Below are 16,600 nucleotides of genomic sequence, written 5' to 3' on the forward strand. Positions count from 1 at the left end.
CTTCATGCTGAGGTTATTGCCAGAAGCAGAGCAGTTTTCCATGATATATATTTTAACTCTGCTGAACTGGCTGGTTCAAAAGGAGGCAAAGTGAGCTTTTCCAAAATGAAATTGAAGTCCCAAGTTGGTGTTGGTGCTCTCCGGGGCGGTCTTATGTTTTTAGCCCCTCTGAGGTACTGCTTTCGCAAAGGGTGAGAAAAAATAGGAGGATCTGTGTTGTAATGAGCCGAGATGGCAGAAGCGTGAATCTTAATGGATGAGAAGGATAGTCCTTTGTCCAGCATCTCAGTCAAGTATTGTAGAATCTGAGGAATGTTAGGGACCAGAGGACTGGTTCCAGGCACAGAATCTCTTCCACTTTTCTGAATAAGATTTCCTGGTGCTAGACCTCCTGGCCTCCAAAATGACATCCATAATAGCTTTAGAGAGCGAAGTTGTCTGTTTGGCTATTGAATCTTCCATGCAGCCAGGTTTAAAGTTTTGAGCTGACTGTGCAGTATCCGATTGTTTTGCTGAGTCAGAAGGTGTGGAATTTGAGGCAAAATCCAAGGTGGACCTTGAGCTAAGTTCTTTAAGATTGGGTACCAGTGCTAGCGTGGCCAGTCTGGGGCAATCAGAATCTTCTGTGGTCTGTCTTGTCTGGCTTTTAGGAGTACCTTTGAAAGGAGAGGCAGTGGTGGGAAGGCATAAACGCTTACGTTTTTCCAGCTGAACAAAAGGGCATCCACTTTCCATGCTTGTGTGTGATAAGTCCTTGTGCAGAATTTTTGTAGGTGGCAATTCAGTGGGGAGGCAAAGAGATCTATGTTTGGGCACCCCCATTTTTGCATTATCATGCTGAAAATTTGTCCACGATATTTCTGCTTAGGTCGTCTACCAGAGTATTTATCTTTCCTGGCAGGAATTGTGCTTGCAGATGAACTTGATAAGTTATAGCCGTGTTCCACAAGGTCATGGCTTGCCTGCATATGGGGTAGGAATGAGTGCCCCCTTGCTTGTTTATGTACCACATCACTGTGGTGTTGTCTGTCCTTATTAATAATTGTCCTGGATGCAGAAGGTCCTTGAAAGCTGTTAGGGCATTTTGTACAGCCAACATCTCTTTTTGATTGATGTGAAGAGGCATTTGTTCTGTGGTCCATTTGCCCTGAATACATTTTCCTGCTATGTGTGCTCCCCAGGCGTAATCTGAGGCATCTGTTATAGTCTGCCTGGCTGTGGGGAGAGTGAAAGGCTGACCCTTGTTGAGGTGACATGCCTGTGCCCACCATCGAAACTCCTGTTGTAGGCAGGGAATTTGAGCTATTACTGTCTCCAAACTGTGTGAATGTTGAGACCAAACACTTTTTAGGTACCATTGTAATTTCCTCATATGCAGTCTTGCATATGGAATTAGTAGAATGCAGGATGCCATGAATCCCAAGGCCTGCAGAGTTTTTCTTGCAGGGAGTTGGGACTTTGTTGCCATCAATTGAAAATACTGAGTCAGTTTGTCCTTGTTTGTCTGGAGTGAGATAAGCCATCTGGGCCGTTGTATTTAAGGTGGCACCCAGGAATATTATCTCTTGAGAGGGCACTAGTTTTGATTTCTTTTCGTTTACTGTGTACCCTAGGCAACTTAATCTTTTTACGAACGCCAGATGCTATAGAAGAATGTCCTTGCTGTCTGCTTGAATCAGGCAGTCGTCCAGATATGGATATATTTGAATTCCTTTTTGTCTGCAAAATACAATTACTGATGCCAGGCACTTGGTAAAGACCCTGGGCACAGTAGGTAAGCCAAAGGGCAGTGTAGAGAATTGGTAGTGTATTGAACCAGCTATGAATCTGAGGTATCGTCTGCAATTTTGTCTGATAGGGACATGCAGGTATGCCTCTTTGAGGTCCAAAGTAACAAGCCAAGCTTTCTTGCCCAACATGGGAAGGAGCTGTTGTAGTGTCAGCATTTTGAATTTCGGAAAGTACAGTTGTGTACACCTACCATAAATGTAGATGGAGTGTCTTCACTGTTGCAGTCATGACTGTAGGGTTCTCCCCTGCCGGCAGGCAGCCCTCGGTCGGCCAGAATCCCAAAGTCTGGGTCTGGCGTCGGCTGTTCAACCATGCTGCCTGACGTCAGAGCGCCAGGAGTACAAAGCTGACAGCCGACGCCATCTTCTCCAGTTTTTCTTGCCCCAGATGTCAGGAGTCCCAAAATGAGAAAGGTCCCATATCCTTTGCAAATACACCTCAGAAGAATGGTGAAAAAAGGAACCACACAAAAGTAAAAATAAGAGGGGACAGGAGGGAGAGCAGACTGCAACAGTGAAGACACTCGAACATCTACATTTATGGTAGGTGTACACAACTGTACTATGTTCATCGTGTTTCACTGTTGCAGTCATGACTGTAGGGTAGAATCCCAAAGCTGAAAGAAAGGGAGGTGGTCATAAAGAAGAAAGAGCGGCTAAAAGGCTCTGCAAGACTGCAGAGGCAAAGCCTGCCCTATTCTTAGAGTAGAGAGGTAATTTGTAGTGCTTAGAAAAAGTATGCACCGAACTCCAAGTTGCAGCTTCCAAAATGTCTTTGGTAGGAACTCCCCTGAGGAAGGCCGCAGAAGTGGCTGCAGCTCTGGTGGAATGAGTCCGTATACTCCCTGGGATTTGCTTTCCATGGTGTGAATAACAAAATCTGATTCCATGAGCAATCCATTTAGAAATGGTCTGTTTTGAAATGGCTTTACGTTGGGAACTTGAAGCATAAGAAACAAACAATTGTTGTGATTTTCTGATGTCCTTGGTTCTGTCCAGGTAAAAACGTAGTTGTCTGTGTACATCCAAGGAATGTAAGATCCTTTCCCCTCTATTTTGAGGAGTGGGGAAAAAAGTTGGCAAGTGGATAGTTTGATTTAAGGCCACTTTGGAAGCCACCTTAGGCATGAAGGTAGGATTAGTCCTCAAAGACACCCTGTCTTGATGAAAAATAATATAAGGTTCCACAGCCATAAGAGCTTGTAACTCTGAAACTCTCCTGGCAGAGGTTAGGGCTAACAGGATAGCTGTCTTCCAAGATAAAAACTTGATGTCAGAAGAGGCAGCAGGCTCAAAAGGAGGCAAGGTTAGTTTTTCCAAAACATAGTTGAGATCCCAAGCAGGAATGGGAGGAGATCTAGGAGGTCTTAAGTTCTTAGCTCCTCTGAGAAACTGTCTCATGAGCTGGTGGGAAAAGATAGGAGGGTCTGTATTATAATGAGCAGAAATAGCAGAGGCATGAATCTTAATGGAAGAGAAAGAGAGACCCTTATGTAAGAGATCTGTCAAGTAAAGTAAAATTAAGGTAATGTTAGGAAGAAGAGGATCAGAATCCTGAGCCTGCATCCAGGAACAAAATCTTTTCCATTTTCCAGCATAAGATTTTCTAGTGCTAGGACGTCTGGCTTCTAAAATGACATCCATAACCTGCTTGGGTAAGAAAGAAGAAATCAAGGGCCCTGGATTCACCAGGCCGCCAGGCTGAGAGTTCTGACATGAGAGTGTAGAATCTGACCCTGATGTTGGGATAGAAGGTTCGGAGACTGAGGTAAAACCCAAGGGGGCTCCAGACATAGGTTCTTTAGAGTTGGATACCAAAACTGCCGAGGCCAATTTGGAGCCAGCAAGATTATCATCTTGGGCTTGTCCTGTTTTATCTTCAATAAGACTCGTGGAAGAAGAGGAAGAGGCAGAAAGGCATATCCCGAGAGGTTCCTCCAACTGAATGACAGGGCATCCACTTTCCAAGCTGCTCTGTGGAAAGTCCTGGTGCAAAAATTCTGTAGTTGATGATTGAGATGGGATGCAAAGAGGTCTATGTGAGGACATCCCCAGACTGCTGTTATCATCCTGAATATTTTGGTGTCCAGCATCCACTCGTGTGGATCTGAAAGGTTTCTGCTCAGACTGTCTTGCCAGGAAGTTTTGTTTCCCTGGTAAAAACTGAGCTTGAAGATCCGGATTGCAAGCTAGAGCTGGGTTTCATAGATCCATGGCTAGTCTGCAAAGGGGGTAAGAATGAGATCCCCCCTGCTTGTTTATATACCACATAACTGTGGTGTTGTCTGTCAGTATGAGTAGTTGTCCTGGTTGTAAAAGATTCCTGAAGGCCAATACAGCTTTCTGAACGGCTAACATTTCCTTTAAATTGATATGCAGGTGCTTCTGATCCTTTGTCCAAAGGCCCTGCAGACAGTTTCCCTGAAAATGGGCTCCCCAAGCATAATCCGAGGCGTCCGTGGTTAGAATCTGAGTGGCAGGAGGCAGACGGAAGGGTTTCCCTTTGTTTAGAGCACATGCCCTGGACCACCAAAGAAATTCCTTTTGAAGGCAAGGAAGGACGGAGATCAGTATGTCTAAACTGTGGCAATGCTGAGACCATACACTTTTAGGTACCACTGTATTTTCCTCATGTGTAGTCTTGCATATGGTACGAGAAGGATGCAGGAGGCCATGTAACCCAAAGCCTGCAGGAATTTCCTTGCAGTTAGTTGAGTTAAAGTTGCCAAGGTTTTGAAAGTTGAAGCCAGCTGTAATTGTTTTTCGGATGTCAGAAATGCCATCTGGGTTGTGGTGTTTAGAAGAGCACCCAGAAAAATTATCTGTTGTGATGGTGTCAAATTTGACTTTTTTACGTTTACAGAGAATCCCAGGAACTTGAGGAGGTTCTGTACAAATTCTAGATGTTGGAATAAGACATCCTTGCTGTCTGCCTGAATTAGACAATCGTCCAGATAAGGGTAAATTTGAATTCCCTTGAGTCTGCAGTAAGCTACTACTGGAGCCAGGCATTTGGTGAAGACCCTGGGCGCAGTAGACAATCCAAAGGGCAGCGCAGAGAACTGAAAGTGCCTCGATCCGGTCTTGAACCTGAGGTATTTTCTGCGATCCTGCCTGATGGGAATGTGTAAATATGCCTCCTTTAAATCCAAAGTTACCATCCATGCATCTTTGGACAGCATTGGAAGTAGCTGCTGTAGAGTAAGCATCTTGAATTTTGGAATCTCTAGAAAGGTGTATAAGACCGACAGATCCAGAATGGGTCTCCATGAGTTTTGCTTCCTGGGGACTAGAAAGAGCCTTGAGTAAAAGCCTTTTCCCATCTCTGAAAGTGGAACCAGTTCTATGGCATTCATAGCCGAAAGAGCTTCCACCTGGTTTAAGGCCTCCGTCCATTGATGTTTTGGAAGGTCTGGCCATCCGCTTGGCCTTGGCAAGGTATGAAAATTGAATTTGTAACCTCTTAAAATCACATCCAAAACCCACTTGTCTTGGGTTATTTGAGTCCAATTTTGATAAAAAAGAGAGAGTTTTCCTCCGAGAGGGGCTTCCAGGCAAGAAGTTCCTGTAGCCCAACAGAGGGAGTCATTGAGTTTGTTTTCTTTGAGTTTGTGACCTGTCCTCTCCTCCCCTAGGGGTGGAAGCAGTCCACTGTCTTGGTCTATAAGAAGCTTGTGTTTGAGGCCTTCCTCTGGAGCGTCTATATCTACCCCTCTGAGGCCTGTCTGAAGTGGGAAAGGACTAATTTTTCGAAGGCCAATTCCTGCTAAATCTAGGTGGCTGTACTTGTAAGAAATCTTTAACTGTTTGCATGGACTTCGCCTTATCTTCCATCTTTTTAATCACCTCTTCAGCTTTTGATCCAAACAAAACATTATGCTGAACAGGAGCATCCAATAATTTAGCCTTTACTTGTTCAGGCAAATTTTGTTCCTTCAGCCATGCATGCCTTCTAATGACTGTGCCGGAGGCAGCAGCCCTACAAGAAGCCTCCAAGGCATCAAATCCACAGTGTAAACCATGCTTCCCAACAACTTGTTCAGTGGCATGCAATAAGTCATGTATTTCCTTATCATCTGCGCAGGCAGAAATGGAAGTAAGCTTTTGTTTTAAAACAGACAAGAGAAATTGCTGGTATTTCAGCATATGAAACTGACAGTTTAAAGCCCTAATGGACAAAGTAGCAGAAGTGTACACTTTTTTGCCCCATCTTTCTAAGGATCGAGAATCCTTTTCAGTAGGAATGGGATTTTTGGCAGAAGCGGCCTTAACTCCTTTAGGACCCTGAGAAATGGTTTCAGGGTCAGCAGAAGGGTTCTTGTATAAAAACTGGTGGGAATCAGGAACACTGTAATATCCATCAGGTTTAACAGGAGCAGGAGGAAAAGAATCAGGGGTTAAGTTACCGAAAAAGCATCATCCACAATATCCAAAACAGGAGGAATAGCCAGGGGTCTATGTTGGGGAAGAAGAAGAAAATCTCTCAGTCTTTTCTTAGATTCCGAATACTCCTGTCCTTCCCAGTGGAAATGTTCCCTCATTTCATGCAAAGTTTCCCCAAAAGAGAAGTCCTCAGGGGGAGAAGCTGAAGGAATTGATTCCTCAGCATCAGAATCCTCATAAGGAGGGAAAGAATATTCCTGGTCAGAAGAAGAAACTGAGGAAACAGAAGCCTGATCAGAGGAATCATAATAAACATCTTGCCTTGGCCTTTTATCTGGAGGGGGATGTGAACCCCTAATCATAGTAAGTAAATCCTCCGCCATCTTGAGTAACTGTTTCTGTGACTTGGGAGCCGGTTCAGAAGAGGCCTGAGTTGCAGTCTTTGATTTCGGAGTCTTTGCCTTTGTCTTTGCCTTTATTTGAAGCGGAGTAGGCCTGAAAACCCCTTTGGAAGCCGGTACCTGCACAGCGGCTCCGGACCCATCCGAAGGAGCATTGTCCGAAGGTCCTGCAGTAGAAATATTTAAAGGCCTGGTTGGCTCCTCATGCGAGTCCGTTTCGGCCATCGGTTCTGAAATGGCCGACGACAGGGGCTGCAAAAGCGCCTCACTGACGACGGCCGAACCTGAAGCTGGCTCCGCTTGAGCGCTATCATCAGATTTGGACCTCGGAGGCCTGTCTTTATCCTTGCGACGTTTGTGAACTCCGGTAGCCGGAACCGTATCCGACGACATTTTGTAGTTAAAGCGCCTACCGAAGTAATGAAAAGCAAAATCGTACCTTCGCTTAATTGTACGTTGATTGAATCTAGCACAAAACCGACAACTAGCTACGTCGTGGTCAGGGCCTAAGCAAGGAATACAGTAAGAATGAAAATCCTTATGAGGTATTTGCTTCCCACATGAAATACAATTATTAACTTTTTCTGACATCGGAGTGGAGCAAGAAAAAAGTTTCCCCAACGGGGTACTTAGCTTTGAGTGGAGAAGAAATCTTCGGACCGAAGTTTATCAGGAAAAAATGTCAGGAGTCAGCCGACCGGCACTTGCGAACTGCTATCACCGCACGGCAAGAAAGACTGGAGAAGATGGCGTCGGCTGTCAGCTTTGTACTCCTGGCGCTCTGACGTCAGGGAGCATGGTTGAACAGCCGACGCCGGACCCAGACTTTGGGATTCTGGCCGACCGCGAGCTGCCTGCCGGCAGGGGAGAACCCTACAGTCATGACTGCAACAGTGAAACACGATGAACATCATCCAGGTAAGTATTTAGAGTGGAAAGGTCCAGAATGGGTCTCCAGGCTTTGTCCTTTCTGGGTACCAGGAAGAGTCTTGAGTAAAATCCTTGTCCTTTTTCCTGCTGTGGTACTTTTTGAATAGCTCTCATGTTCATGACAGCTGTAATTTGTTTTTGTGCCTCTGCCCATTGATTTTGTGGCAGGTCTGGCATTCCTTTTAGCCTTGGAAAAGCGTGAAAGTGGAACCTGTAACCTTGCGACACAATATTCAGCGCCCATTTGTCTTGGGTGATTGCTTGCCAGGGAGCTGCCAAAAGGTAAGAGTTTGGCATTGGAAGGAGGAAGTCATTGGGACTACTTCCTGTAAGGTTGTGACTTATCCTCACCTTGTTTTGGGTTTGAAGCACCCCACTGTCGTGGTCTGTAAGAACCTTGTGGCTGACATCTGCCTCTTGGGCGTCTGTATCTGCCTCTTTGTGGTCTGACACTGGAAAGGACCAATTCTTAGTAGGCCAATTTCTGCTAAATCATGGTGGCTGTACCTGTAAGAAATCCTTTACTGTTTGCATAGATTTTGCCTTATCCTCCATTTTCTTTAATACCTCTTCTGCCTTAATACCAAATAAATTATCTTGCTGCAAAGGGGCATCCAGTAATTTTGCCTTAACATGGTCTGGTAAACTTTGTTCTTTTAACCAAGCATGCCTTCGAATCACAGATCCTGTAACTGCTGCTCTACAAGAAGCTTCTAATGAATCAAAACCACATTGCAATGTATGCTTTCCCACTTGTTTAGCTACATGCAATAAATCCTGCATTTCCTTATAGTCAGGTTGTTCTGCATTTATACTCATTTTCTGTTTTGAGACAGTAAATATTGTTGATACTTAAGCATGTGAAACTGGCAATTCAGAGCTCTCACTGCTAAAGTTGCAGAGGTGTAAACTTTCTTTCCCCATCTGTCGAATGCTCTAGAGTCCCTATCCGAGGGAACTGGATTCTTAGCCGTGGAAGCCTTAACCCCTTTGGGACCCTGGGAAATAGTTTCTGGGTCTGCAACAGGGTTTTTATAAAGGAATTTGTGAGAGTCAGGGACTCTGTAGCATCTGTCTGGCTTGACTGGAGCTGGGGGTAAAGAATCAGGGTTTAAACTAGATTCAGAGAACACATCATTCACAATGTCCAACACTGGCGGGATAGCAAGGAGCCTGTGCTGAGGCAGCAAAAGAAAGTTTCTGAGCCTTTTCTTGGATTCTGAGTACTCCTGGCCCTTGCAATGGAAATGCTCCCTCATGGTATGTAATGTTTCCCCAAAAGAGTAATCCTCAGGAGGAGAGGCTGAAGGAATGGATTCTTCAGCATCAGAATCCTCATAGGGGGGTAAATAATATCCCTGGTCTGAAGAGGAATCAGAATATATTGAAACCTGGTCAGAGGAATCATAGTCTGTATCCTGCCTAGGCCTTTTATCAGGAGGGGGATGGGAACCCCTGATCAAAGTTATCAAGTCTTCGGCCATCTTGGGCATCTGTTTTTTAGGCATGGAGGCTTGTCCAGGTGAATGCTGCACTTGCTTCTTTGTCTTTAGTGTAGGCTTAGTGTTGGCTGTAGTTGTAATGGTAAGTTGAGTAGGCTTGAAAACACCCTCAGAAGCCGATGGCTGCTCAGCGGCTCTGGACCCATCTGAAGGGTTAATCTCTGTTGGCCCAACACCTTGAGGCTCCAGAGGCCTAGGCACCTCCACGTGGGTGTCGGATGCGGCCTGTGGTTCTGAGGTAGCGGGTGTCAGGGGCTGCGAAAGCACCTCACTGATAACCGGTGAACCGGCGACTGGCCTAGAAGAGGCTTCGTCAGTTTTGGACCTCGGTAGCCTTTCCCTATCTTTATCTTTGCACTTTTTATGCATTCTGGTCGTCGGTTGTTCCGACGGCATTGTGTAAGTAAACCTTCGCCCAAAATAATGGCGAGCAAAATCAAACCGACATTTAATAGTGTGTTTGTTAAATCTACCACAAAACCGACAACTAGTGACATCGTGATCTGGGCCTAGGCATGGAATACAGTAAGAATGAAAATCCTTATGAGGTATTTGCTTCCCACAAGAAATACAATTATTACCTTTTTCTGACATTGGACTGAGGCAAGAAAAAATTTTCCCCAACGGGGTACTTAGCTTTATTGAAGACTTCGGTTCTGAAATCGAATTTGAAATCTCAGGAGTAGGCCGACCGGCACTTGCGAACTGCTTTTGCTTCAGGCACCGCGCGGCAAGAAAGACTGAAGAAAATGGCGTCGGCTGCTTCTTATATACCCCTGGCGCACTGACGTCAGGGAAGAGGCGACAGCAACCGACGCCGGACCAAGACTTTGGAACTCAGGCCGACTGACGGCAGGATAACCCAAGTGTAATGACTGCAGCAGTGAAACATGATGAACATGTGCTTAGTTTTCTTTTTTTGTTTTTTTCCAGATATGAAGACATATACACAACTTTTATCTTCCTGCACAAGTGTCTAAATTTGTGGTGTGACACCCACACACACACACCTTTACTTATGATAAATAAGTAAGATTTTTACTTATGTATTGACAACTCAAAGTATTTTAGGCCATTACTATACTCAGTGTTCTGAGCAGACGTTCACTGCAGCACCCAAAATGAAAATCAAGAGCAATACAAAATGTCAGACCCCACAGTAAAAGCATATGATCCAAGGTCATTGGGGCCCATCTCTGAAAAGCTATATGTCTACCTCCCTTTGAGTTTTCATTGTGAAATGTTAATGTAATAACAACATGGTGTTCCATCTACAAAACACACCTAACACTGTCTTAACCTCAGTGCTTTTGGTGCAGCACAACTCTGAATTTGACTCTACAGCTTTAGCCACCAATGTAGCCATGGCATATCACAAATGAAAAACATATATATTTTTCTGAATTACTGTTCAACTAAACCTAAATCCAGACGAGAATCTGGACATCGATTGTTTTGTGATGATGGTAGACTGGGATTTGTCAAATTAAAACGTAATACAGTTTGGCTTTGCACACAATTACCAATTGGTACCATGTTTTACACAGTCTTTGCCTCTTATGAAGTTACGAGGGGGCATGTCCGGATTTTCGTCTGATATTTTAACTTTGTTCCTCATAAAATTTTGGTTTTCTGGCAAATCTTTGAGGTTGGGAGTTACTAAATGATAGACATTTGAGTTTCAGACTTCATATCCTTCGGAAAATGCATGCTAATGCAAAACTTATTAAATTGGTCTAAGTTTATAAGAGCAACATTTAAAATCTGTCCCTACTTTATACGCTTTTGTCATCCGCCCATTATTTTGGCTTACTTCAGATTTCTTGAGCTAAGAGTTTGAGCAGTGTACGAGGGTCATTCCATATATTCTATTGCTCAGCTATACGTTGGGGAGTGGAGTGTGGAAGTAATGGTTTGGTTTGGGTTTTTTCAGTCAAACCAATTGGTGAACTTTTTCTTAAGAGTCATGTCTGTCAAATGTTCTTGATTTTGATTCAAATTTTAGCACTGTCCCTCTTAATCCGTCTTATAACTGATGACTTTTTGGAGAAATGTGGTGACTTGCACTTAACTGACAATAACTAGAAATATAATAGACTTCTTTACCTTAGAAGAATGTATGTTAATTCACATTCTCTTATTCTGTCAATGTCTTGAGTTAACAGTACTAACATTTTAAGTGTCTCTGAATTATCCGATTATTTCTAGATGTGTTTCCAATTCTGTTAAGATGTGGTTAAACGATCTGTAAGAATGGCGCAGAGGAAAATTGTTGGATGTCCTGCCAATAGTGTTTACTGTTACTGCTATATGTTGGCTACTTTATCAGGGGGATAGATATAAGTTCTTAATTCATCAAGGCCATTTTTATCTACTGTTACTTTATTTCTTCTATTGATTGCACGGTCAATGAATGCTATGCTGTTTTATTGGGGGGGGGGGCAGTTCATAATTCATCAAGGCTGTTATCTACTATTAGTTGATTATTTTTTTACTGATTTGGACTTTCAATGAATATCATTTCCTTAAGGATTTTATGAGAATGGTTTGGTTGCAATATCATGTATTTTGCTTTGCTCTAATGTACATCAATTTTACTTCTGTCTTCAGTTTGCATTGGTTCCTTCCTGGATGCAATTTGTACTGTAATTTTTCCTCTCATGCACCACTGTTGACGTGTATTTTTCTTGGTGGATCACAAGTAGGTGAGATGATGAATTCAGAATAAGAATGCCACATATTTTCTTCATATGGAAGGCTATCCATGGAATTCTCTCCAGACATTATGTTAGTGTACATCAAAGAAATTGCATCCAAGTGTCCGGTTCAGTTCAGATGGTTCTGTGTGTGAAAATATATTGTGTACTTTTAATGTTTTTTTTCTATTGCTCTGCCGGGGGGGGGGGGGGGGGGGCACCAAATGAGGATCTCACCCTGGGCTCCAAATGGCCTAGCTGTTCCCCTGCTTGAGACATTACTGAGCAAGTACAGTTATTGCAGCAAAGGGAGCAATGCTTTGAGTACTGCCAAAATAACTGAGCTGCGACAACTACACAGAAGTTGTTATAATACACACAGCTTATCCTCTATATGGCTGAACTGTATAGACAGTATCACTTAAGGATTCTTAACCATTCCTTCCCTACTTACCACATCCAACTAAATATTTTTAGTACCTGTGGCACTTAACGCTGTTAATGCCATATTGTTTTCATACTGTATAAGTTATACATAAAATAAAAACCTTGTACTACTAATCTTATGAACTGTGACAAAACTACAAAGCATGCCAGGAAAATTAAGAGAAGCTTTTATTAAGCAAAATGCTTATGAGAACAATTCAGAATGCAGTTTTAAGCTGAAAAAAAAATCTGTGCATAGAAAGGTTGAACACAAATGCTTTCCCTGCTCTTAACATTTAAAGCCTGGAAATGTTATGTAAGATCCTGGAGCCATTTTGTACTGTTTAAACATACACAAAGATAACTGCAAGAAGACAGTCTGACCTTATGCAACAGCCAACATGAATTACTAATGCTAAAAGGAATGTAAAAATACTCTATTACTGTTTCTGCTACTGGCATGAATCTTGTAAACTGACCTATAAAGATGTAACATTTCGACTTCTCTATGAATCACTCCAGTTTGTTTTCTCTGAAGGTGACTTCCACTTAGTGTAACAAAAAAAATTACAAGTGTTACACTTCAGCATGAAGCCTTGTATTTTCAAAAAGAAATAAGAAATCTTTACAATTTACTTAAAAAGTCCAAGCCGTCCATCTCATTAGACTGCTCACTTTATTCTGAGCTTTGATACAGATATCCTATAGTGACTTTTTTCCCCTTTATAATGACAGATGCCGAACAGAATTTCTTCTGAATGAAATCATTTCTACAACTTACAGTATGAAACAGTACTTCCAAAATGTTAAAATACCCTTTCCTTTGCTGTCATCAGGAATTATTTATCAGTCACCACTTAAGAAAGCAGGGTAGTTTGATTATTGACTACAGTTAAGGGGAGATGAGGCCTGAACACTTCAGTTTAACACCATTATATAGTACGAGCTATAAACCACCACACTCGTTGCTGCCACTCCATTTTATCATTAGGTACCACTTAAGTATGTCGGGAAGAGGCAAATGCTTGATTTTTCCTTCCAACGGCCACGGCCTCAGATGCTGCCTTATATATACCTTGCTAAGATGTTTTAGTGTTGCAGGAGAATGCTGCAGCTGCTTTATAGGCTTATAAAGAGCCATAATCTTATCTCCATGGAATCTACAGGCTGTCGGGCTTATCTCAAAGCTTGGTGGTAGCTGTATCCTAGCTGTACTGGCTAGCATTACTTCAAGAACAGTTTCTGCTTTCTCTAAAATGTCCGCCCATAAACTCTTTTTCTCTGCGTTGTTTAGGTATGCACACAGTCTCTCAAATAAAATATGGAAGCCAGACCAACAAGAAGGACCATGTTGAGAGCAATGATACAGGGCTCCTGATTCTAGAAGCAGCAGTAGCAACTGGAAGTGCAACTTAAACTTCTTAAAACAGAGGTAGGTAAGGCACTCATGAGTCGGACACTCACTGGGGTCAGCTCCATGAGCCAGCAGCAACTGTGTCACTTTCGTGCAAAAGTAGTCTATCATCCTGGCTTCTTCCTTGTCACCTCCAGTCATCTCACCCAACAAGAAGATTATGAATGTAAAGACTGTGTCACCATCTTTGGTTACACTTTTCACATCTGCTCCTGAAGAGGAATAAAAATTTAAATTGTTACAGAATCACAGCTGCAGTGTGTGTCACATTATGCCTGCCTTTTCTAAATACGATTCTTTTGAATAATAATGACAAATTAACACTGTAACCATGAGAAAAAGTGCAGAAATGTTTCACTTTAATAAATTACATGGTACGGCATGCAAATGTCCTCCAGGAAAATACTAACCAAGAAACCAGCACTTACTGCTAATTGTGTACATTTGTCATGACATTCTGCATTGGATTTCTACATTTAGCATAAGCTAAGACTATACATTAGTCAAGTTTATTTACTTATTTATCTGCATTTTGTTTACTGGGAAGGTCCACTGGGCCACAGAGAACCCATTTTCAGTGGAGGCCTGAGGGCAGAAGCTCCACAGTACATAAATTTAACAGTCTGGATTACAAAGAATAATGTACAAAATACAGAATAAAAACCACAAGAGAGATGTACAGTAGTAAAATCTAAACAATCAGTATAAAGTAAAGATTAATTAGTCAAATGCCTTTCCAAACTACTTTGTACAGTGTAAACGCCCTTATACAATGAACACACACACTACAAAAAAAAGACTGCATTTGGACATTGTAAATCATCTTCAAACATACTCATCATAGCACGAGATCCTTAATACAAATAAATTCCACTGAGTGTACACTCAGTTATTTCCTGAAATGCATAATACCCTCCAAACCCACTTGACCAAAGCAGTCCATAATTCCTTCAGTAATTGCTGTGCTCTTCGCATTTTCAGAATACAGCACACACAAATTAATTTCATTTTGGTGTGATGAAAAATTCAGAGATGAAGAGTAAACATTAAAACTGGCAACTGTAACAACATAAAAAATACATAATAAACTTAAAACCAAGAAAAAAAATAAGTAATGCCAGAGAAACAGATTTTCTAGAAAATAATAACAGAAAAAGGCAAGCATTATGGTGCAGAGATTAGCAGCACTTACTTCATATCCCTTGTTTCTCCTGTTTGGTAAATGTACGGTGTGCCTTCTGTGTAGTCTGCACGTCCTCCTGTATCTGCATGGGTACTCGCCACAGTCTCCTTTCATATCTCAAAGACATGCACACAGGTGGAGTGATGACATACATGTACAGGTGTGTGTCCTTCCACAAAATGCTGTCTCACCCTTTGTTTGCCTTCCTAGCACAGGGTCTGGGTCCCCCAGCTATCCCGTAAAGGATAAAGATATCAGAAAAAGAATGAACTCCTGGATCTGCGGCTCACACGATGGAACCCTGACTGCGAATAGGTAAACGGGGTTTGATTAGTAGCTATGGCACTGGAAAAGGCTGCCATGGGGGGGGGATGAGTGAAGTGGCAATGGCCTGGGCCTTTCTCCCCAAGGTGAAGGGAAGAGATGCACACACTCACAAGCAGATTCTCCACTCAGTATGCTGAACAAACACAGGGTGATGGTGGCCTTCCAAGTGCAAAGGTATCTGATCTTATGGGTTTGTAAGATCCTTTCAAGTGAGAAACATGGCAAAAAAACATGGTGGTGATCCATGTGGGATTGAACGACTTGAGACTCAAACCCTTAAGGGTTATGCAGATGGATGTGTAAGAACTCTCCCATATATGTTACAAATGCAGGAAAGACCTGCTCCTGAGTGAAATCCTTCCTTCCCCAAAAATAAGATCTAGGTGCAAAAAAAAAAAAAAAAGATAACTGGCTTCAACAATTGGCTAAATTGTGGGGACAATTCCAGGTGGAGACCTTGAGGACCCTTACCCTTCATCAAAGTCGGAGTCTTCTGCATGGGAAAAGAAGCTGGACAATCCTACTTGCTTTGCAAAGAATGGCCTGCACCTCTCATTCCAAGGCTTCAATATACTGGTCCCACAGTACCTTCACAGGCAATGCCTAGTTGTGGACTAATGGAAAGCACAGTTGTGGACACTTACCATAAATGTAGATGTTCAAGTGTATTCACTGCTGCAGTCATTACATTTGGGTAATCTGCTGGCAGGTTGCCCTCAGTCGGCCTGAATAACAATGTCTTGGGTCCTGCGTCGGTTGCGGTCTCCTCTTCCATGGTGTCAGGGGTATAAAACATGCAGCCGATGCCATTTTATTCAGTTTTTCTTGCCCCAGATGCCAGGTGCCCCCAAATGGGGAGCAAATATATATATATATATATATATATATATATATATATATATATACATATATGTATATAAAAAAATATATGTATAAATAAACAGCAGTATATGTAAATGCACTTTTAGCAACATAAACTTTACCTTCATCTAAAAGCAAATACACCACAAAGGCTTTAGAATATAGTGAAGGAAAAGAGAAGTTATAGAAAAGGGGGATGGTGAGTGGATAACCCAGACTGCAACAGTGAATACACTCAAACATCTACATTTATGGTAAGTGTACACAACTATACTATGTTCTTCATGTTTCACTGTTGCAGTCATTACATTTGGGTAGAATCCCAAAGCTATGGATGGGAGGATGGAACTAAATGCCATTAGGAGTGGCTATAAGGCCCTGCAGAACTGCAGTGGCAAAGCATGCCCTGGATTTGGAGAAGAGGCAAATGATAATGCTTTGTGAAGGTATGAACAGAGCTCCAAGTAGCAGCTTCTAGAATGTTTTTGGTTGGAACTCCTCTGAGAAAGGCTGCTGAGGTAGAGGCAGCCCTGGTGGAATGTGACCTGACTCCCTTGGGCACAGGTTTACCATGGTGTAAAGTAGCAGAAATGAATGCAGTGGCTTTTCCACTTAGAAATAGTCTGCTTTGATATAGCCTTCCCCTCTGATCCTGAAGCAAATGCTACCAGTAGTTGCTCAGACTTT

At 42.6% G+C, this 16,600-nt stretch overlaps 1 protein-coding gene across 2 annotated transcripts in view; it reads right to left on the minus strand.

Annotated features, from left to right (window-relative positions):
• Positions 1-12,293: 12,293 nt before the first annotated feature.
• Positions 12,294-16,600, minus strand: part of ASB6 (ankyrin repeat and SOCS box containing 6) — a 504,325-nt gene continuing 500,018 nt past the window's right edge. For both annotated transcript variants that reach the window (XM_044058564.1, XM_044058565.1), the window contains exon 7: positions 12,294-13,754. In XM_044058564.1, coding sequence (XP_043914499.1) covers positions 13,075-13,754 — 680 coding nt within the window. In that variant the 3' untranslated portion in view covers positions 12,294-13,074. The remainder of the gene's footprint in view (positions 13,755-16,600) is intronic.

The sequence above is a fragment of the Protopterus annectens genome, chromosome 16.part0 (genome assembly GCF_019279795.1).
Source record: "Protopterus annectens isolate FY-2018-M chromosome 16.part0, PAN1.0, whole genome shotgun sequence".
Lineage (NCBI taxonomy): Eukaryota > Metazoa > Chordata > Ceratodontiformes > Protopteridae > Protopterus > Protopterus annectens.